Below are 23,603 nucleotides of genomic sequence, written 5' to 3' on the forward strand. Positions count from 1 at the left end.
CCGAGTTTGCCTCGAAGAGAAGAAAACGCAGCTTGAGGAAGAGATTTGGTGAAGATGTCCGCGATCTGATGCTGGTTCGGTATGTGCTTCACCTCGAGAGCTCCGAGAGCAACCCTTTCCCTTACATAGTGATAATCCAGAGCAAAGTGTTTGGTCCTTGAGTGAAAAGATGGATTAGCAGATAGAAGAACCGCAGAGAGATTATCACAGAGCAACAATGGTGTAGTCAGAAGTGGCAATCCAAGTTCTCTGAAGATAGAACAGAGCCAGGTAATCTCAGATGCTGTCTCAGATAGAGTTCTGTATTCAGCTTCAGTAGAACTTTTAGACACTGTAGGTTGCTTCTTAGATGACCACGAAATGAGATTCTTTCCCAAGAACGTGATGTATCCTCCAGTAGATCTTCTTGTAGAGCTACATCCTGCCCAGTCACTGTCACTATATGCAGTGAGAGTGAAGTCTGCGTCTTTTTGTAGAGAAATCCCCATTGTGATAGTTCCTTTCACGTATCTGATGATTCTTTTCAGCAGGTGGAAATCAGAAACCGTTGGCGAGTGCATCTTCTGGCAGACATAGTTCACAGCAAACTGAATGTCTGGACGAGTCAGAGTCAGATACTGAAGCTTACCAGCTAGGCTTCTGAAGTAGGTAGGATGGGAGAACAGGTCAGACTTATCTTCAACTCGATTCAGTTGCTGTGGCAATGGCGTAGGCATTGGTTCGCAGTCTTTCATCCCTGCCACTGCAAGTAAGTCTTCTGCGTATTTTTGCTGACATAAGAACAATCCTCTATCATGCGTCTGAACTTGTATTCCCAAAAAATAGTGTAGCTTCCCCATGTCTGTCATTCTGAACTCGCTGTTCAGTTGCTTTAGTAGATGATCAAGACTTTCAGAGCTATTTCCTGTGATCACCATGTCGTCTACATATAATAGAAGAATGATGATATCTGTTTCAGTTTTGTAGACGAATAGAGATGGATCGGATTTGGAGCAGCAAAATCCAAAATCAATCAGGAAGGAGCTGAACTTATCGAACCAGGCTCTCGGAGCTTGCTTCAAGCCGTAGATCGCTTTGTTCAATCTCCAGACATGTTGAGGACGTTCTTGATCAACAAAACCAGCAGGTTGCTTCATGAACACCTCTTCTTGCAAGTCACCATGTAAGAACGCATTTTTAACGTCCATTTGTCTTATTTCCCAATTCAAAACCGTAGCCATGTGTAGAATTGTTCGTACTGACGCCATTCTAACCACTGGACTGTAGGTTTCTAGATAATCAACCCCTTCTTCTTGCTCATTGCCTTTTGCAACCAAGCGAGATCGAAGCTTCTTGAAGCTTCCATCAGCATTCAGCTTCACTCTATGCACCCATCTGTTTCCTAGAACATGCATGTCTTCAGTTCGTGGAACCAGCGTGAAGGTATTGGTTTCTTTACAAGATTCAAACTCATCTCCCATAGCATTTCTCCATCCTTCATGTTTTAACGCGTCTGCTATAGTTCTTGGCTCTGGTATTGAAACTTTTTGTGTGAGCAGAACATAGCGAGGATTAGGCTTGACTGTCCCCACTTGCGACCTTGTGACCATTTGATGTCTTTGTGGTGCAGGAGAGGAAGACTGTTGCATCGGAGAAGGACTTGAGTCATGATCAGAAGCTGGTGTAGAGACAGATGAGGACCCTGAAGACACTGTATTACTTGGAGCTGAGGTTGACTGAGGAACAGACTGCAGAGGAGGAAACTCAGCTTCAGAGAACAGAGGTACTGATCCTTGATGAACCACTGATTCTGACACTGAAGCTTCAGACTCGTTTGCTTGTTCTGGAGAGGATTGCGGAACAAAGCTCATCTGCCACGCCTTGAGAAGAGGGGTTAAGACTGACGGATGACTCTGCTTGTAAGCGTGCTCAAAAGGGAAATCAGACTCATCAAACAGAACGTGTCGAGTAATGTAGACACGACCGGTTGGAGGGTAAATGCATCTATACCCCTTATATCTGTCGTTGTAGCCTAGAAATACGCATTTAAGAGATCTAGGATCAAACTTGTTGTTAGCATAAGCTCTGAGGGAAGGGTAGCACGCGCAACCAAACGTTCGTAGAAAGCTGTAGTTGACTGCTTTCCCAAACAGCTTTTGATATGGAACTTGATTGTTTGGCAGGCTGCTTGTAGGAAGTAGATTGCTTAGGAAGGTTGCTGTGAAAAACGCTTCCACCCAATACTTCAGAGGCATTTTGCTATCAAACATCATTGACAACCCCAGTTCAGTGATGTGACGATGCTTCCTTTCAGCCAGTCCGTTCTGCTGTGGCGTATGAGGACACGAGATTTGTTGTCTGATCCCATCCTTTTGCAAGTGAGAGACGAACGCAGTACTGATGAATTCACCGCCTCCGTCACATTGAAAGGTACCAATTCTGCATCTCAATTGATTCTCTACCAAGGCTTGAAACTTGCAAAAGATTGAAAAGAAATCTGACTTGTATTTCATAGGATAGATCCAACAAAACCGTGACCAATGGTCAATAAAGATTACATAAAATCTGAAACCCTGAACAGAGGTTGTTGGTGCAGGCCCCCAGAGATCACAGTGAATCTTCTCCAAAGGCCGAGAAGCAACATAACTAGAAGACTGAAACGGTAAGCTACTGCTCTTGCCAAGTTGACAGGACGAACACATCTTCTTGGTACTCGAGCTTATTTTGATGAGATTATTCGCAGACAGATGTTGAAGAACTTGCTGATGAGGATGCCCAAGTCTCCTATGCCAAACAGCATCCGTAGCAGAGTGCTGCCTAGAGGAGTATAGAGCTTTTATTTGTGGCTTGTTCTCAACTCTGTAAAGACCATTATCCCTTCTTCCCCTGGTAAGAACCTTCTTTGTGACCTTGTCCTTTATAGAAACCCCAACATTATCAAACTCAACAGTGCAAGGATAATCATCTGTTACTTTCGAGACAGATAAGAGAGATTTGGCAATCTGAGGACACACAATGACATCGTTGAGAGGAAGCATACCTGAGGAAGAGGCTATGACAGTAGAACCGGTATGAGTGATAGGTAGGTAACTCCCATCACCAATCATAACAGTATCGGAGCCATGATATGGTTGTGACTGATGCAGATTCCTCGTGGAACTTGTAACATGCGCAGATGCAGCGGAGTCAGGGTACCACTCAGAACCAGAGTCATCAGACACGTCTGTGATACGCATAGCAGCCAGAGCCTGAGGAACTTCATCAAGCTGATAGCTACTATCAAAACGGTGATAACATTTGAGAGCATGATGACCTGGCTTGCCGCAGATTTGACAAGTAGGACGCGTATCTCCATCATATGAAGACGAGATTTGCTGGTGAAAGCCTCGTCCTCGTGTGCTGTAAGAACCACGACCGCGACCTCTGCGACCACCACGACCACGAGAGGAGTAGTAGTTTCCTTGCTGCTGCGTGCGAACTGATGTAAAAGCCAGGTGCGGGGTCACCTCTTGACCAGTGTTGTAGCCCTTAAGCCTATCGTCAAAAGCCACCAGTCGAGGAAAGATAGATTCGAACGTCGGAGGAGGAATCGTGTCAATAGAGCCTTCTATAGATGTTGTGATAGGCTCATAGTCTCGCCCCAGACCACGAAGAGCCGAGAAAATCTTCATTGCCTCTGTCATAGGAGCACCAATGGAGGCAAGCTGGTCACTGAGGGCTTTAACCTCCTGAAGGAAGTCGAACATCTTTTTATCACCTTTGGCTAAAGTCTGCATCTTGTGCTGAAGTTCAAACAGACGAGAGTTAGACGGCCTGTTGAAGTGTGTCTCAAGCGTGGACCAGATCTCATGAGCGGTAGAGCAGTTCACCACCAAGGACTGAAGAGAATCAGTGATTGATCCAAGGAGCCATGACTGAACAACTTGATCTGTTTGGAACCAAAGCTCATGGTCAGGATTTGGAACAGGAGTAGAGGTACCATGAATGGTGGGAGCCATGATGGTAGTAACCGGCTGAGGAATGGTACCAGTAACAAAACCAAACAGACGCTGCCCACTGAGAAAAGACTGAAACTGACGTTTCCAGAAGAAAAAGTTTTGCTCATTGAGCTTTACGGTAACACAATGAATGATGTTTAAGCGAGGAGGGTCATAAGGCTCAAGATCCATGGTGGCACCGTGTGCTCTGATACCATGAACGCGTGAACTAAAAGATAAGTTTCTGAACTTTCTTATTATGATTTCACTCTCTTAAGGTTTGTGTTACAACATGAGTGCCTTTATATAGATAAGTAAACTAGGGTTTTAGCTTTGATCTTCCTCGTCCTGTAGCAGCGTGTAACGGTTTTGGGTTGTGACAGCCTGTGCTTGACCAGCTGGCTTGTCCTCTCCCATTTGCTTTACTTTTCCGTTCATAGCTTTAGTCTTATCCTCACTTGTGTTTTGTCTTGTGCAGGAAGAAGACCGTTGGAACTGAGAAGCAAAGCTCTGCGTTTTGTTCAAATCCGTATTGGGCTTTGCTGAAGTTGGGCTTGACCCATTTGTGATAATAGTTTTTACATAAATCTTGAGACATTGGGTTTAGAACAAGAAAAACAAAAGATTGTAGGACCATATAAAGAGAAAAAATAATAAGTTCGGGAAAGGTCTCATGAGATATCATGAGAAATCATTTTGTTCCCTAATTCTGTAAATCTCTAAAAAAATTCACACCACCCAAAACTAGTCCCAAGCAACAACCACTATGTTACACAATCACCTTATAAATACCAAACCTTACCTGAAAGTCTCAACAAACACACCACACTAGCTCCACCCGCTCAACAACTTATAGCCTTCTACATTTTCAACAAACAGATTTAAGCTAAGTGAGAGAAATGAATACGAAGACTTGTCTCATATTCTTCCTCTCTTCTCTACTCATCACAAACATCGCCTTAGCGCAAGACCGAGCTCCTCACGGGTTGGCTTATGAGACCCCAGTGGCGTTTTCACCTTCTGAATTTGACTTCTTCCATGCACAACCAGAAAACCCGGATGCCACGTTAGACCCTTGCGCTGAATCCGGCTGCTCGCCTCTCCCTGTGGCTGCGAAGATTCAAGGAGGTTCTGCAAAAGAACAGCAAAGCGAGATAACAACAGTGTCAATTGGTTCCAGAACCGGAATGGGAGCTGGTGGTGCGGTCATGATCATCTTTGGACTTGTGTTTCCCATGCTTATGTGAACCATTACAACTCCATCCAACCTAGTGTTATGAGCTGATGTTATGATAGAGCAATATAGCTAGAGTTCGAGTTGAAATGTGTGTTTTTTTCCTTCACTTTTTCTTGAAGCTTGTATCTAATTCCATATGCAGCGGTTAAAAGGAGAGTATTGACTGTTTATAGTCAGGCCCAGTTTAACGTAAGAAGCAAGCAATTATGGCTACATTTTAGTAAAATTTAAGAAACATTTTAAAATATTTTTGTTTTATATTAACAAGCTTTTCTCACACTTCTGGTAAAAGATAACATTTCTCAGCCGAATCAGAGTTCCCCAATATTCAGTTTGGGCCTAATAGGCAGTAATGTGAAGTTGAAGAGTTGGCACTTGAGCCAATTTGTGCTCAAACGTAAGCTCCCTATTCAGCCACACGTCAACTTTCAATCTTCGACCGCTCCCGCTTTCTAAGGTAGTTCTTTCCACTAGACGAAGCCATTCTAATGGAGAAGAAGAAGAGCGATGAATCAAGGGCGCCACTGATGGCGTTAAACCATGTGTCAAGACTTTGCAGAGACGTTAAAAAGTCTCTAGAGTTCTACACAAACGTGTTGGGATTCGTGGAGACAGAGCTTCCCCCGTCGCTGGGCTTCGACGGTGCATGACTATTCAACTACAGTGTTGGGATCCACTTAGTGCAAGTCAAAGACGAAGACAAGTTGCGTTCAAACACGGACCATTTGGACACCATGGATAATCACATCTCGAGCTTAAGCGGATGATAATAGGTTGCCTCAGACCAATTCTTAATGCTAGCTAGACACTTTTTTAGTGGGTTTTTGTTCTTTATATTGTGCTGAAGCTACTACTACATTATTTAATGTTTTGTTTTAACCACAAACAACGGAGTCTGAGCTGCGTCTTGCTACTGCTTAACGAACCGAGACAGAGACATAAACAATAAGCATAACCGGCTCAAGAGTAAGCCAGAACCCACAATTTTAAAACCTATTCAATAATGGGAAGCTTGAACTTTGCATTTAATTTAAGCAAAGCAATATTAGAGATATAGGGGAAAACCATCAGATATTGTTTCACCTGCCGATAACAGATCAATACACAAGATAACGGGACCTTAAGTCACATCATCACAATCATTAAGCTAAACGAATAATAAACCCATGTTTAACATTTTCAGTAAATACAACAACTCTCTTCTCAAGAAAGCAGGGATAGTAGTGATATATTCAAGACAAGCCCCAAAGATTCATAGTATCTAAAAAGGGGAAAGAATCGAAATACACAAGGCTTGTCGAAAGTTTTCACATTTGATGGAATCAAAATCTCCTACCATTTACGAGAACTAAGATACTCAATGGCAGGTTCAAAGGTCTGGTCCACAGCTTTGTTCCACAGAGATGCAAATTCCATCCGATATTGCTTCCCGAACATGGCATGATCTCTCACCTAGAAACAACCCAACCCAAAGTTTATAATTGCAACAAAAGTGCTGTTCGTTTGGTTGACGCAGCTACGTGCGGCTGCGTCGGCATCAATTTTTTTAATAAATTCTTATTCGTTTCATTGACGCCGAAACTGCGTCGGCGTCTAAACGCTGCGTCCTCGCGTCGATCGCCGAAAAAATATGCGTCTGCGATTAAAACTGCGTCGGCGTCTGCGAAACGAACAACAACTATTTTTATTTTATTGACGCTGGCGCCGACGCCGAAAACTGCGGCAACCAAACGAACATGACTAAAGTGTCGAACATATATTAACTCTACCAATCCCAGCTAGACTCTATATCAATGCAACTTTCAAAATTGGTTAGCCTAAACCGGAACTGAGATTCTCTCTCTCAACAAACCAGAAATTGGACGATGATATCTAGGGAAAATAGATTCTCTGCTGATAAGGATTAGATAACAACCTGAGATTGAGATTGAGATTTAGGAAGGGCGAGGGATTCATGGATGAGTTTTCGCTGCTCGAGGACGATGAATCCAGTCAAGGCGCTGCCAAGCGTGGCGCCGAGAAGACGCTCCTGTAATATACGAATAATGTCAATATAATAACAATACATCAGATCAATTCTGAGAGATGAAAGAGGAGAACCTGAGCCAGAATGCTGATCATCGTCAAACTCTCTCTCTCTCTTTCTCTCTCTCTCTCTCTCTCTCTCTCTTTGATTTTCCGGGGAAAATGTACGCAGACGACGAATCACGCAATAGAGTGGGCCTGCTTTGGGCCTTAGCCCATTATAATTGACAAGAATGCAGACCAGATACTTTTTTTTCACAAGATGTACATTACATTGCTACATTCTCACACACAATAAAGGGAACTATTGTTTATGTGATAATAATTTCACATGAGATGAGTTAACATGTTAAGAATTTCCTGAATATTTCAGGAAAATTCTTATATAAGAAGTGTAATTATATACTGTACGATACATTGGCATTTTGTTTTCTTATGTTCAACCGAAAGGTGAGTATACTGAAGAAATACACAAACACTATATTTTTATCTGCACAAGCACGTAATTATTTATGATAAACTGTTAATATTAAATTTTTGTCAACCCATTTCATATTAGTCAAAGTTTATTTTTTATATTCTTTTGTAATCGAAATGAGATAAACCGTGTTAGTGCTTAAATCATTTATTAAATTTGTTATATATGTATATAAATATTATTATATTTTTCATTTTTAAATAAAAGTAATAACATATTAATGTATAATTATATTTAAATATCAAATTCAAATTTATTTATTTATTTAGAAAATATATATTAAGCATATTTTGATAATATCTTTCTTTTTTTGATAATATCTTGTTATATTACAGCTTGATTCGGATATGGATTCAAGTTTTTTGGTTCAGATCTCGGATTTCTGATTTTTTTTTCCCAGACATACACGACTCCTTCCTTCCTTTGGAGGGTCTGACACGCCACTAGTTCAAGACTTTCAAATTCGGGTTACAATATTTTAAGAACGAATGAGAGTATTACTACCCAAGTTGAACAAATACATGCACCAGTGTTGTCTTTTTAATTAAGAAAATACATGCAGCCAAGTTTGAATAATGAAGCAGGCTTAATGCGTTCGACATGGGTAGCAGCAACATCATTAAACAAAATAAATAATATATGAATTAAAAATACAACTAGTTTTGAGTATTTGTCAACTGTTTTAACTTAACATGAAACATGCAATGATTCATCTTGTTCCACATTCATTCTCTCCTTCTTCGTAGCTTTCTCAAAGACAATAGAAGCTTATATTGAATCGCCATGACGATGGCGAAAAGGCTCTGTTTCATTGTTATTCTATCAATGTGTCTTCTCACGAGCGCTGAGGAGTCTCCCTCTCCGGCTATCTCGCCAGGACGTGATTCTCCTCTGCCACCGGAATCACATTCATCTCCGTCACCACCAGAAGCGGATTCCCTTCCGCCACCAGCTTCATCACCAAGACATGAGCCCCTAGCGGATTCTCCTCCACCACCTCCTCCTCAACCGTCACCATCTCCATCTACTGAACCAGCGCCGGTTCCTACTCCGTCAAAGGACGATTCCCATGAGGATTCAGAGCCGGAGACAGAGTATTTCCCTTCTCCGACGCCGTCTCCTGCGGCAGAAGAGCGAAAACCAGACGATATCAAAGCAAGCGAGGATGGTGATGAGTTCGAGAAAGAAGAAGAAAGCGGGATGAGTGGATTGGAAAAAGCTGGGATCGCCATTGGAGCTATACTTGGAGTAGGAGCCATTGTAATGGGAGCTATTGTTTACAAGAAACGTAGAGATAACTTAACCAGAGCTCGTTACACTTACTTCCAAGGAGAGTTTCTCTAAACTGTTTTCTTGTTTTTTTTTTTTTTGGATTAAGAAACATATACAATTTTTCATACATTAATGCTTTTGGTGGCGCTACATGATGAATCTTTCATCTCTTACTAGAGTTTATATTATTATATATTACCTCTTAAGGAGCATTACTATATGTCCCAGTGGTCAGTAAGATCAAAAATTTTGGGATTATAAACATTTCTCAAGAATTTTCATAATTTTTTGGCATAATTTGAGAGCCTATATCTAAAATTTTTGGGGATAAAATCCAATATTTCATTAGACTGTGCTTAGATCTGGCCCTCGTGGTCAATGTGAGGAAAGAGTTCAACGGCCATGGCGTTGATAGTTCCAAAAGGTTCAGATGTTTACATTGGATACTAAGATTACATTGTTTATGTTTTATACATTATGTTTGAGTTGGTACTCCCTGTCTTTATAGGTATAATTGTGACTTAAACCGGTTTTAAAATGATGTCAAACCGAACCAAAACTCTGATTGGTTGTTAGATGACCAACATCAACAATCTGAATGTACCCATGAAGTAAATTAAAATTCACTTGACCTGGTTTTGTATTTCTTGAAAATAATTGAACCAGGTTTAGATCAATCTGGTTCAACTTTTGTATTCCAAAACAAGCTTTCTAAACAATTTGGAATGGATCGCAGAGATATGGGGAATTTTCAGAGGACAGCTCAACTTCCAAGCTCAGAATCACATCTGATCACATGGCTCAAATATTTCCAAAATGATAATTTTAAGTTTGAATACAACTGAGTTGAAGGTAACGAAGAAGATGTTCAACCAAAGAATAATCAAGAACCAAATATTACACTTCTGAGTATCTTCCTACATCATCAATGGAAAAAGAGAGAAAAGTGATGGAGGAGTTCTTGGAGATATGTCATGATGAAGCTACGTCTAAAGGGTCATACTAGTGCATACTGATGTTCAAAACAAATCCATTCTCTATGGTCTTTTTTTTTTTTAAGACTTATTCTTAGGTACATCCTCTAGGGTAAACTTCTAGGTTCACCAACCAATAGGATTGTCTTATTTTATATTCGATATATTTAAAAAAAAAAAAATATATTGTTAAATTATATTATGTTTTAAAATTAAAAGGTAAAAAAAAAATAATAATTACAAAAAAAAATATTTTACGTCGTCAGCATAACAAAGCCACAAAAACCAAGTAAAAAAGAAACAAAGCAACAAGCTCAACCTTGAAAAAGATCTATGAACAAATCCATTCTCTATGGTATTATTATTAATGAAAGGACATATATATATAAATAAAACAAACCATTCTCTATAGTCTTATTAGTGAAAGGACAACTATAAATAAAACAAACTTAATGTTTAAATGTAAAAACGACGCTGCAGAAGTTGAGTCTCTTGGCATGTCTTGTGTAACACCACAATCGGTGGGTTTAAACGAAACCTGTAGTGAAGAATGATCGTAACCAACCAAGAAGTTGTTCTGTGCTCTGTTGCCAAAGACAGCTTTTTCAGCAATTGGTGTTACCGGACCACACATAATCATCAGACAAATGGCTTGTCCATTAGCCATATACGTATTGTTTTTATCCAAAACAAGATCTGCACCTCCACTGAAATGCATTGTGATCACTGGAAAGATATCCATCGTATTCGTTTTGTAGCAAAGTTTGTCGATGTCCGAGAAAGTTACTCGTTCCGCAGTCACAACCTTCTCCACTGACTCCCTCACTAGGCTGCAGTAGCTTGCGGGCAAATAGGTTAAAGTGGTTCCAGAGTCTATTAATATGTTACCGTCTACGGCGTGAAACGGGGTCCCCAATGTTTCAACGCGTGCCTCCCCAACGCTGACCGCGTCTAGGTTTAGGTAATAGAAACCGGGTTTCTCCTTCTTCGTAAACATAGGTGTTGATACAGTCCCATTCCCTGACACAATAGCATTACTTCCAAAGTTGATCTTACTAGCTCCCCCAGGGGATAAGCAGTAAGAAAAGGCACCGTGCATGTTTTTTCCCATCTGAGAGATGAGAGATAAAGATTTCCAACTTAGACCAACAATGCCCGAAGCGGTTGTTCTAAACCCTGAGCTGTTGTGGGAACATCCAATAACGGTTTCAGGCATTACATAGGAGTGGCCAGAAGTGGATTGGATGGTGACGGTCTCGGTTGCTAAGCTTCCTCTGGAGTAGCTTTGGTCCCCGTATAGCAAAGTATAATCACAAGAGGGGTTAGGGGTACTGCACTTTAATTGCTCTTTGTAGGTGGAGGACTTGGAAGGGTCGAATATTGGATTGCGTTGTTTGTAGCAGTTAAGACAAGGCAAACATTGTGTCCATATGATCTCGCTTCCTGTGTCTAAGACTGCGTCAATCTCGACAGGAGGAGTACCGATTTTGAGTTTCATAAGATACTCGGAGGCTTGAAAGAAGATGTCGGCGTAAGGAGATGATCGGAGTTGATCATAAGTATTAGAGCGTCGAGAAGAAGATGAATTGGTGCGACGGTGGATTAGGTCCATGGTGAAGCCGCTTGGAGGTGATGAGGCTGTGGCGGTAATAAAGAGAAAAGCTGTAATGATTTGAAGAGAGAGTGTAACGCTCATCATTCTGGTTGCATAAGACATGGTGATCGAATATTAAGATCTTTAGGTTTTGAGACACAATGCAACTTCTTGATCATTCATGTATATATTTATACAGTATGAACTTTAGTCGTTATTGTTAATTCTCCTGATTTGTCATTTTACCAATTTTGTTATTTCCATTTTTTGAATATTTAACAATTTGTTTCTAATTAAGAGTTTACTATGGTTTTCCATTTTGACGTTTCATTGTTGGAAATTATATTACTTCATAATATACAGCGAAATGTATATTGTACGTAATTGTTCATGAATGATGAACCCGAGGTTATTCAGAAAATGTAAGATTATTAAAAAACTATGCGTTTTGTACACCCCAGCTTATATCGCGACTAGAGAGTTGGAAAATTTGAGAAAAGTAAAAAAAAAATTTGAACTTGAGAAGTTAACGAATATAATCCTTTTCGAAATAAAATAGTTAACGAATATAATGGAAATGGAACTAACGTCTCCTAAAAAGGATAAACGAAGGCTCAACGATAGTACTTTCTAAAAATGGACAGGGCTAACCCAACCGAGATGACCTAGTGGTCGGTGACCGTATAAATCTAAAATATAATAGAGAGCTATCTTGTGAGCAAAAATATCACTGTGCCGCACAATTCTGGTTTTGGGAGGTCACCTCTTCTCCACGTATGTGGGAGGACCTCATTGACAAAAGAAGAAACAAACTATTAGGTTAAGGTTATGATTTGTGGATTTGGGAGTTCGGATGATTGTGTATAGATTGATTATTAGGAAATTGGGTTGAATAACAAAAAAACAAAAAAAAAAACTGTGCCAGCCATACGATGGCGAATATGATTGTATTGATTTTAGAAGGCTCTGAAATATCTTCCGTTAAAACCTGGGGTTCATCATTCATGAACATTCCATTTCCTTTTGAGTTCCACTATAACTAGAATACCACGATTGTTAAATTTTTTTATTACTATTTTTGGCAATCTTAAACCTGACATATATACAATTCATTACTTTTAAGGAAAAATAAACAAAAACATGCACATAACGCGGGTATGTCGATATATAGTTTACATAAAACTAATTAAGTAATAGCATTCTTTAACAACTACAAAGTTTAGTATTCTGACAAAAAAAATTAGTAATAACATAAAATTCTTGTTTTTCTCCACACATTAAATCCTTTTTATGCTAAGAACAATTTTTTTTTGATGAAAAGTTAAATTTATTGATCATTATGAAAAAAGAATGGTTATTTACAAAATAAATCTAAAAACAATATATTTACGTTCTAAACTCATATCCTTGCTCAATGTGAGCACCAAACCAACGCTGCAACAATCCTGCGAGCCCTTTCTGCTCATGGTATTGATTAGATACAATCCTTTGCCTAAAACCACCTCCAATGGTGATTTTTAACAAAATCCTTAGCATTAAATTTATTATAATAATCTGTGGGACTTTCTATATTTAAAAATATATGCCAAATTAATCTTTAGCTAAGGATTAATCTTCCACTGATTTTTCACTGTGCGCGGATCTCATTGCCACGTGGGAACCCGCGATTGGCTTTTTTTTTTTTTAAACTGAATAAAAAATAAAAATAATAAAATAAGAAGAAAACTTACCTTAGTTATCGAGAAAGAGGGTATCAGCATTGCTGATGCTCTAATGGTCTTCTCTATTACTTTTGCAAGCTGGTTTGGTGTCCACTTCCCTGTGTATGTTGTCTCTCGTCTTCTCACGCCATGTATAATAGACAGTGGCTTGAGGTGCTAGCCTGAGAACAATTTATTAAAATATTAGGTAGTCAAAATCAGGGGCAGTTTCAGCTTGAAAACTATGGGTGCACGTGCCCTCAGTGAAATATGGATTTCTTTTTTTGAGAAAAATATAGTTATAACTTCAAGCCAAATTGGGCAAACCACGTCCCGTTATGCTGAGTTAATTGAATTCACGGCTCCAATATTCTTTTTATTTCTTTTTAGCTCTCAATTAAATATCTAAACTATTAAAACTGAAGTACAAATAAATTTTAATCCTAAATTTTCCTTAATAATTATCATCCAATGCCATTGGCCTTATAAATAGCAATTTTCATTAAATTTGTTATGAAATTGCTTACTATTTAGCTATCTAATAAATTTAAAAGATATACAATCATTCATTTATTTAAAAAATCAAAATCAAAAAGTCAATTTCGTAATCCATAAAAATTATAAAATAGATTAAATGATCAGATTAATTTATTGGTTTATTAAAAATTAAATTAATCAAAATCGTCTAAAATTTTCTGAATAATAAAACTAACTCATTTATATTTAATTAATTAGCATCTTCTAATTTAATTAGTACAATAATGTATGTATTTAATTTTTAAACGTTTACAAAAATCAAAAACAAATACCCGTGCGGAGACACGGGTCAAGATCTAGTATTATTTTAAAAGTAACAAATGTATTTAACTGATCTTAATTGTTTCAATTTTAATTTATCATTAGATTTTAAACCACAATTTAATATAAAAATAATTTTAACTTTTTATTTTTAATCATTTTATATAATATATTGTTTTAGTCTTGTTATCTTGTAGATATAAAAATGTAAGATGTACTGATCATTTAATTTTCACAAATGCATTATATTTTTTTTAATAATTCAGCATATTATGACGGTGGATGATATTTAACTAATCTTTAGTTTAGCAAAACTCTATAAATAATATAATTTTTATTTCAAAAATTAAAACAGAAAACTGTTTATTTATAATATTATTTATGAATTTAATTAGTTATGTAAATAATAAAATTATAAAAATTATAAATTTTCACTAGATGATAATATAACTTCATGCATGATAATGTATTTTACTTAAACGGTTTAATGTATAAATAATGAGTAATTTGTTTACAAGGAAAGTCATAAAGATAATAAGAAAACAGTTGTATTTCCTATAAAACACACAGAAATGCGATATTAATTTCAAAATATTTTTATTTTAATAGAATAGATTGTTAACTATACCCTAATTTATATATGTTTGAAAGAAGACCTTCTTGTCAATTTATTTATAAATTAACTTTGAAATTTCTTAAAACTATCTAGTGTGTAGAATCCATTTTCACTGATATTAGATTAAAATAATTTATATTCCAAAATAACAAAAAATGAAAATATACTATATAATTTATTAATATATTAAAAGATAATTATATCATTAATTATAACTATAATTTTAAATAGATATATTAAATTAATAAACACTAAAAATTGAAACTTTTGTAAATATATATATATATATATATATTAATTATACAATATATACATATATTCTATTTTGGTTAAGAGTTTAGTGTTTAGGATTTAAAGTAATTTAATAATTTTATTTAATAAATTTTATTTTTGTGATATCCAGTTTTATATTTTGGGATAAATGTTTATAGTAGTTTGTTGACCATTTTGTTGTTAATGTTATGTCTTCAGTTATTAAACTTATAAATCTGCCCTTGGTCAAAACAATTTAAGATGCTACATAAAAAACAAAAGTTAAGCTGATCGTCAAAATGACCTTTTGTAATTTGTATGGAAAATCAATCCACACACATGTAAGTTTCAAAATGCAGACAGAAGAAAAACACTCAGAAGAAGATAAAATATTATTAATTAGAAGAGTGAAATAATTAATTATAATCTTTTTAGAAGGAATGAAACCGCGTTGTTTCACTTCTTGGACACTAGTAACAAGTCTAGTCTTGCGCTCTCCTAGACAAAAAAAAAAGCATTTCTGCCAGGAATTATTTGTAGTTTTATTTTTGACTAATTTATTTGTAGTTTTGATTTTGTCAAGATAGACCTTAAAGTCTATTTACACGAGTCAAGATATATATATATATATATATATATTAATTCATCGATCTCGATGGGACACTATTTTGGATATACATTTGTAGTGCAAATAGAAAAGAGAATTGGTAGCTTTTTTTTCTTTTTTAATTAATATGTGGATATTCCTGACATATAAAAAAGTTCAAACTAATTCCCAAAATAAGGTATAGTCTAGGGATGGGCGTTCAGGTACCGTTCGGGTTCGGAGTGGATATTTCGAATTTTTGGCTATTTTGGTATCAAGGTGTAGAACCCGTTCGGTATTTCTGTACTTTGGATTGAGTTCAAATACTTTTAGTTCGGATTCGGTTATTTCAGATCCGGTTCAAATATTTAGATTTAAAAAAAAATCATTTCTCAAATTTCTTATATTTAAAAATATAACTTTCACTTAACTAATTTTTTTTATTTTTAATAAATTAAATGGTTAATAGATTTGGACATAACATTTTAAAACTAAAAAGACATTAATTTGGTTATTTTTTTAATTATGGATGTATTTTTTTTAATTCTTGAAATAAAAAGTTGTACATGTATTTTAAGTGAGTAGCAAATCATTTTTTTCCGTAATTGTATGTATATCATATGAACTTAAAGTATATGTAGTATCAATATAAATATTTTATATAAAATGAGAGATGTAAACTAGAAATAAAAAGTTAATTATACATATGTTCAGTTATCTTCGGATATCCATTCGAGTTCGGATATTATTTGTTCGGGTTCGGATATCCAATATCTCCTAATTCAATATCCATTCAGATATTTTGCTACTTCGGTTTGGATTTCGGTTCGAATTTTTCGGATCGGATTCGGATGCAACTTCGAATATTTGGTAAAGTGTCCACGCCTAGTATAACCTATGGATATATTCTTTTTCCGAATATTTAAATGAGCCGAAAGTAATGCCTATATTGATATAAGGTGTCGAAGTAACATATGATTTAGTTTCGTATAGCAAGTAAATCTAATATGAAATGTGTTAACATTCCAAACTTTTTTACTTACTATTTAACCACAAAGTTCGAGACAATCGGTTATTTTTTGCTGAATCTATTCTCATTATATGTAAGTACTAACGGATGTTGTGAATACAGCGTAACCCGTTTCATATATTACTGTCTATGGATATGCTAAGATAAATGTTAGTATGAATGATTCTTGCTTCCTTCAAATAAAAACATATTTCTTCTCTCGCTAAAATTTATGCAAATACATAGTTTTATATTTAATTGAAATTATTTGTATTTTAACTTGTTTCGTGCCACAAAAATATTTCTTTTTTTTTATCAATAGCAGGCATCATATGTGGTAACATTGTAAGTTGGTAATACAATATAGTGAAAAATTCTTTTAAAAAAAACAAAATGTACATTACGTGGCCGCACGGATATAGATCTGTTGTTTATGGTCTATTTGAATATTTAGATAGAGAATCCATTCGTAGGTTAGGTTGCACATGCATTTGGAAATTATTCTAAACTTTTTCAATAGGTTTAGTAGATCTGCCGACTAATCAAAAAAAAATATATATATATACCAGAAAACACTTAACTATCTATATCTAGTTAACGAGTAAATCTTTTTCTAAGCTAAATATTTTATCCGTTTGAAGAATTAATATCACAAAATAGAACCATATGTGGGTTTGGATGCAATGAGAAAAGAACCATGCGAAAACTGAAAAGACTGCGCCATTTTATTCAAGTTTATCATTGTCTCCTTCACACTCTTATACATCTCCACATGCATTCACTATATCTATTTCAAGGAGTGAGAAAGCTAAAAAGAAATGAAAACCAATGATATTTTTTTAGTTTCTATAAAAAATTATCATAATAACTCTAGAATTTTGTTTGTTATTTATTTACTATTTAACATGTTGACAAACTACGCAAACCGTGTGCATGTGCCATCCATACATGCAACATAACTCATATGGTCTACCAGTATATGAAGGACTGTTTCAGAAATACACACGACACAAAAAAAGTTTGTTAACCCTTAGATATGAATTTTAATAATCGAGGTACATAAACAACCGAAAACATATAAACTAAAATAAATTGTGATATATACTCTATTAGTAACAGTTTTGACTTCAATTAGAAATATTTTTAACGTCTATAGAAACACAACAAAAATACATATAAACCTAACTTATTTGCAGTTGGTAAAGAGTAAAAAGCTAATAATTATGTAATTTATATTACTAATAAGATTATGTTAAAATATTTATATTTATTAGAAACACACATTTATTTATATTTCTCTTCCATCTTAAACAACAACAAATTATAGAAAATAAAATATTCAGAGGTTGACTGTTTGTGTTTTTCAAACAATTTTTGGTTTTTGTTTTTCTAAAATCCATTTTTTTACCAATCAAGATTTTGAGAAAATGGATTCCCTAAAATATAAGAAAACCAGCTTTTGTAATTAAGAAAAAACCAAAAAACCATATTTTCCTGGTTTTCTCAACAATGCACGTTGGGTTTTGTATTTTTTTTGTTATTAAAATATTTGTATATTTATGTATTAATATAATAAAAATAATTAAGGAAAGATTGAAGTGATCAAATTAGGCATGGGCATTCGGGATCCCAATCGGGTTTCGGTTTTATCCATTCGGATTTTGGTTTTTCGGGTTTATCAAAATCAATCCCATTCGGATTATATAAAAGTTCGGTTCGGGATCGGTTCGGGTTCTATTGGGTTTGGGTCGGGGTTAGTAAATCTTCAAAGAACCGGTATAACCTATAATACTTTCAGGTTCGGGTCCCAATCGGTTCTTCGGTTTAAAAATACATGATTTATACCTATTTTGTAACTAAAACATAAATGAAATCGGTTTTTCGGATTTAAAATATATGATTGTACATATTTTAATAGCCAAAACATAAGTAAAATCGATTCAAAAAAAAAAAACATCAAACGTGATCATTCAAAATCAAGCGAAAGATAAACATAGTTAGTGATAAAACGAAAACCATATAAATGAAATCATAAAACAAAAACTAAATTCTCTTGAAATGAGAAACATTATTCAGTGAAAACAAACCAAAATCTAAAAACTTTAGGCTTCAACCGCCACATTCCACCATCAACCTTCATGTAATAGATGATTATTTTAAAAGTTTAATAATATCTTAAAGTATTTTGCATACATATTAAGAATTAAGATCATATTTGGTAGAAGTTCTTTTTGTAATTTTATATATTTCGGGTTTTATCGGATATCCATTTAGGTTCGGATTCAGTTCGGATAATACCCATAACCCAAAATACCAAAAAACAGGATCCATTCGGTATTTATGTCGGGTTCGGATCGGTTAGGATTTATTTTTATCGGATCGGGTTCGGTTTGGATTTTTGGGTTCGGTTTATTTGCCCAGCCCTAGATCAAATAGTAAGTATTCCAAATAACTAAATTTAAATAAATACTTTACATCCAAAATATAATATGAAAATAACCATTTATATACTTTTAATTTCAGAATAAACCAATCTACATATTTCATTGATAATCTATATACTTAATTTTGATTTCTCAAGTTATTATGTCACATTTATTAAAAATAATTTACATTTAATCATATTAAAAAAAATAACTAGATAAATAACAAATCAAATTCAGAACCAAATATTTATGGAATAATCAAATAACTAATATCCAAAAGCAAATATTTTCAATGTGCTATATATTTACTACATTTTAATCCAGTTTTTATTTAATAACATTACAATTTAATTCTGTCAGTATAAAATATAATTATTCATAGTCTATATTTTGGTAAAGTAGATTATCCCAAAACCAATATTATGTGTCTTGGTAATAGTATTTTTATTGTATTATTTACAGAACATATATTTTACCATTAATATTATTTTATTTTATTATTTTAAAGCAAAAATCCAAAAACTAGAAACCAAAATCTAAATTACCATTCAAGTTTTTTGTAAAACTAAAATCTACTGCAAAATCAAAAACCAAAAATCAAAATTCTAAAATCCAAAAATTGAAAAGCAAAAAGCAAAATCTAAAATCTAGGAGCCAAACAAACAATCATCACCTCAGTATATTTCTGTTGAATGCTGAGTAAGTATATTTTAGTTTTACTTATTTATATAAATATATTTAATATATAATATATTTAAGTTTTTTATAAATTAATGAATTAGACACTTAAACTCATGAAATGTGACATGACCGATTCTTTATAAGAATCAATGAATATATTTGTTTAAACTGGCATTTTATGCACACATTTACAATATACTTTTCTTAATTATTTTCTATAAATGAACTTTTATTATAATTTTTGTGATAAAATATCGAATGAATAATGTTTAATTTTGATAGAGTTTAACTAATTTTGAAATCGATTAATTTGTTATTTTTTGTTATTTAATATAGAAGTATTAATTCTTATTAAAAATGATGGTTCCTTAAATTCAAATTTGATTTTATATTATACTTGGAATATTATACTTAAAAGAAACTTGAGTTTTAATCCTAAAAATAAATATGAATATAATATAATATCTTATTCAGTTATATAGATAGTTCAAATTATTTGGCCTATAACTTTATATATTTCTTTATATCCATCAAACAACATTCTAAGAAACGTAGGTTTTTGGACTTTGTCTTAATATGACTTTTGATATTATGATTAAATAAAGACATAATAAAAACTAATAAAGTTGTAAAGCTTCTAGTTTTGTCCACCCCATATCTTATCTTGGTTCCATATGTTCTGCTATATATCTAAAGACCAAATATATCGTCCTAACCGCTAATTTTTGTCAAGCTGTTTGTGGAATACTTCGACAAAAGAGTCTCATCTGTATCATTAAAGTTAAGTTCAGAGTGATGAATTCTAACATTTTTTTTCTCAACTATGTATACGATGAGATTTAATTCCAGCCGATACAATATGTTGTACTAATTTTTTGAGTGGATAGTATTTCTAGAGTAAAATTTATGCAGTAAAACTTTTTGTACTAAGTGATTTATTTAATACTATTTTAGAATTTATGTATATAGTATTTGTTTAATTACTATACAAATTTAAACAAAAAATTTTATAAAACAAAAAGAAATTATATATAATAAATTTTATAAAATGGAAAAATTTATTACATAATAAATTTATAAAATTAGAATATTTATTATTTATATATTTTATCAGATATTTATAAAAAAATGATATTAGCTAATAAGATTCATATTATTATATTATAAATTATAATCTTAAACTGAATTTTGAAAAAGCTAAAATTGTATTAATAGTTGTATGTATAATTAGATTTTAAAATATTTAATACATAATATTTTGATTTGACAAAAATGATTCAAAAAATATAAAACATTACCCATGTATATATATATATATGAAAATATAAAATAAAAATTTTATCTACTATTTTAATTATATTTAGTGTCTAAATAATGAATTTTTATTTTGTTTAGCTTTTATATATTTAAAAACCATTTTAATAACATATAGTATCTTAAATAACACTAAATATAGAAACATAAGAACCACTAAAAACACTTTAATTTTCTGAATATATACTGTAGTAGACAATCCACAATTTATGTTCGCATGTTTGAACTGTACGTGATTTATCAATATTATATTAATAAATAAAATGGATATGTTGGCAATTTAAACAAATTGGTGAATGGAGGAATAAAATACGTACCATACACTTACTTGTGTGACAACGTTTTTAGCCCATTTTCCATTCAACACCTTAGTTTCTCTACTTATTTATTTGTCGAGACATAGATTATTAGAACATCAATAATGATAAGCAACACCTTAGGTGTTTGATCAGACTATCTGGAGTACATGATGATGTGAGGAAACCTTTCCGCTTTTTTAATTTCTTGGCAGAAAATGAGGAGTTTTTGCCAACTATTCAGGAAACATGGAGCTCAACTCCTAGGTTGTTCCACTCCCGTACAGCACTATCCTCTTTCCACAAAAAGCTGAAAATGCTAAAGCCGGTCCTGCGAACTTTGAATCGTACGCATTATGGAGACCTTCCCAACCGAACTAAACAAGCTTTTGAGGAATTGTGTGAGTGCCAGAACAGGGTATTGTCTGATCCTACACCAGAAAATTTTGTGCAAGCAGCAGAAGCTTCTGATTAGTGGAATAAACTGGTTCGTATTGAGGAGAAGTTTTATAGGCAGAAGTCATGTATTCGTTGGCTTCAAGCAGGAGACCAGAACACATCTTTTTTTCATCGATCGGTTCAAGCTAGAGCTTCCCGAAACACCATCCGCAGGCTGGTATCAGAGCAAGGGGAAGTGCTCACGGCTCCTAGTGATATTAAAAGAGAAGCAGTCGCCCATTTTCAACGTTTTCTGCAGGCGCAGGAGTTAACAGAGGAGATTTCGATTGAGTCTCTGCAGGATTTAATAATGTATAGATGCCCTACTGCTGCTTCGACTTCCTTGGTATCTCCAGTCACTGCTCAAGAAATCTACGCGGCCCTTCTATCTCTCCCCAACGATAAAGTTTCTGGACCAGATGGATTTACTAAGGAGTTTTATATTGCTGCCTGGAAAGTGATTGGTCAGGATTTCATCACAGCGATCCAGTCTTTTTTCCTTTTTGGGTTCTTACCGTCAGGTATAAACGCGACGATACTCTCCCTTATCCCCAAGACTGAGAATGCTGAGAAGATGAAATATTTTCACCCCATTGCCTGTTGTAACCTGCTCTATAAGGTCATCTCTAAGGTTCTCGCGAACAGGCTGAAAGTCATCTTTCCGGATGCAGTCGAACCAAATCAGGGTGCTTTCATCACGGGTAGACTTCTTCAGGAAAATGTGTTGTTAGCATCGGAGCTGGTGAATGGCTACCACAAAACCTCTACTACACAGAGAAGTGCTATTAAATTTGACATCTCAAAGGCTTTTGACACTGTTAAATGGTCTTTTATTACCTCAGTTTTGAAAGCAATGGGTCTTCCGCTTCAATTTGTTCATTGGATTCGACTATGCATCTCTACTGCAGCATTTTCTATCTCCGTTAATGGTAGTCTCGAGGGATTCTTTACCAGTGCTAGGGGCATCAGGCAGGGTTGTTCGCTATCGCCATACTTATACGTTATCCTGAGTAATGTGCTATCTAAGCTACTCAACAAGGCAGCAGAGGCTGGGAGGTTTCAATATCATCCGCAATGTCAAGGTGTCAAGCTTACTCATTTGAGTTTTGCAGATGACATAGTTGTGTTCACAAATGGTACAGTTGCTTCCCTTCAAAGCGTAGTGGAGGTCATGCAGAACTTTGCAACTATGTCAGGATTACACATCAATGCTACTAAATCCACTATTTTTGCATCTGGACTGGACGTGGCACCCCTCCTTGCAGCAGCGGCGAGCCTGGGTATCAGTGCTGGATCCCTTCCTATCAGATACTTAGGTATGCCTCTGACGACTAAATCTTTAACACCTCTTGATTATGAACCGTTGGTAGACAAGGTGCGTAGTAGAATGCTTAGTTGGTCCAACAAAAGCTTATCAATTGCTGGACGGCTTCAACTCATCAACTCAGTTATCACGAGTACAGTCAACTTTTGGAGCTCAGCATTTTTGCTTCTTGCTAAATGCCTTGACACTATTGAAAGTATGTGCTGCGCTTTTCTTTGGTCAGGATCACCCACACAAACTCATAAAGCTAAGGTCAGCTGGGCAGACCTTTGTTGCCCAAAGAAGGAGGGTGGTTTGGGAGTCAGAAGACTGAGGGATTCCTCAGTGGTATTTGCCTTAAAGCTTGTTTGGCGTCTGTTTACTCAGCATTCATCACTGTGGGTCTGTTGGGTTAAGCATTATCTGCTCAAAGATAGCTCCTTTTGGGATGTTAGGGACACTCAAAAAGGCTCGTGGATGTGGAGAAAACTTCTTAAGTTGCGTGGTGTGGCATACGAATTTCTAAAGTTTGAGGTTCATGATGGGAACTCTACCTATTTTTGGTTTGACAATTGGTTAGATATGGGGCGTCTAATTGATATCACAGGTGCAGCGGGAACAACATATCTTGGGCTACCTCGTCGAGCC

The 23,603-nt window shown here is 34.9% G+C and overlaps 4 protein-coding genes across 4 annotated transcripts; 2 read left to right on the forward strand and 2 right to left on the reverse strand.

Moving 5' to 3' along the window:
* The first annotated feature begins 4,645 nt into the window (after window positions 1-4,645).
* Window positions 4,646-5,468, forward strand: LOC103864887. The gene has a single exon (XM_009142654.3). The coding sequence runs from the start codon at window positions 4,856-4,858 to the stop codon at window positions 5,201-5,203; it is 348 nt and encodes a 115-aa protein (XP_009140902.1). The 5' UTR covers window positions 4,646-4,855; the 3' UTR covers window positions 5,204-5,468.
* Window positions 5,469-6,294: 826 nt separating this feature from the next.
* LOC103864888 lies at window positions 6,295-7,433 on the reverse strand. Its single transcript, XM_009142655.3, has 3 exons — window positions 7,294-7,433; window positions 7,109-7,222; window positions 6,295-6,645 (listed from the first exon to the last, which is right to left on the reverse strand). Exons 1-3 carry the CDS (start codon window positions 7,312-7,314, stop codon window positions 6,526-6,528), a joined length of 255 nt encoding a protein of 84 aa, XP_009140903.1. The 5' UTR covers window positions 7,315-7,433; the 3' UTR covers window positions 6,295-6,525.
* Window positions 7,434-8,462: 1,029 nt separating this feature from the next.
* LOC103864889 (protein TsetseEP) lies at window positions 8,463-9,851 on the forward strand. The gene has a single exon (XM_009142656.3). The coding sequence runs from the start codon at window positions 8,480-8,482 to the stop codon at window positions 9,038-9,040; it is 561 nt and encodes a 186-aa protein (XP_009140904.1). The 5' UTR covers window positions 8,463-8,479; the 3' UTR covers window positions 9,041-9,851.
* Window positions 9,852-10,301: 450 nt separating this feature from the next.
* On the reverse strand, window positions 10,302-16,013 carry LOC103864946 (aspartic proteinase CDR1). Its single transcript, XM_033289264.1, has one exon. The coding sequence runs from the start codon at window positions 11,657-11,659 to the stop codon at window positions 10,349-10,351; it is 1,311 nt and encodes a 436-aa protein (XP_033145155.1). The 5' UTR covers window positions 11,660-16,013; the 3' UTR covers window positions 10,302-10,348.
* Window positions 16,014-23,603: the final 7,590 nt, after the last annotated feature.

Source organism: Brassica rapa, chromosome A04, assembly GCF_000309985.2.
Source record: "Brassica rapa cultivar Chiifu-401-42 chromosome A04, CAAS_Brap_v3.01, whole genome shotgun sequence".
NCBI classification, from domain to species: domain Eukaryota; kingdom Viridiplantae; phylum Streptophyta; class Magnoliopsida; order Brassicales; family Brassicaceae; genus Brassica; species Brassica rapa.

Bases quoted from the DNA above. Each gene is read 5' to 3' on its own strand.
- LOC103864887 (XM_009142654.3), top strand. From the start codon at position 4,856: ATGAATACGAAGACTTGTCTCATATTCTTCCTCTCTTCTCTACTCATC.
- LOC103864889 (XM_009142656.3), top strand. From the start codon at position 8,480: ATGACGATGGCGAAAAGGCTCTGTTTCATTGTTATTCTATCAATGTGT.
- LOC103864946 (XM_033289264.1), bottom strand. From the start codon at position 11,659: ATGTCTTATGCAACCAGAATGATGAGCGTTACACTCTCTCTTCAAATC.
- LOC103864888 (XM_009142655.3), bottom strand. From the start codon at position 7,314: ATGATCAGCATTCTGGCTCAG. The intron at 7,223-7,293 runs GTTCTCCTCTTT...CGTATATTACAG, and splicing joins TGATCAGCATTCTGGCTCAG to GAGCGTCTTCTCGGCGCCAC. The intron at 6,646-7,108 runs GTTGTTATCTAA...GGTTGTTTCTAG, and splicing joins AATCTCAATCTCAATCTCAG to GTGAGAGATCATGCCATGTT.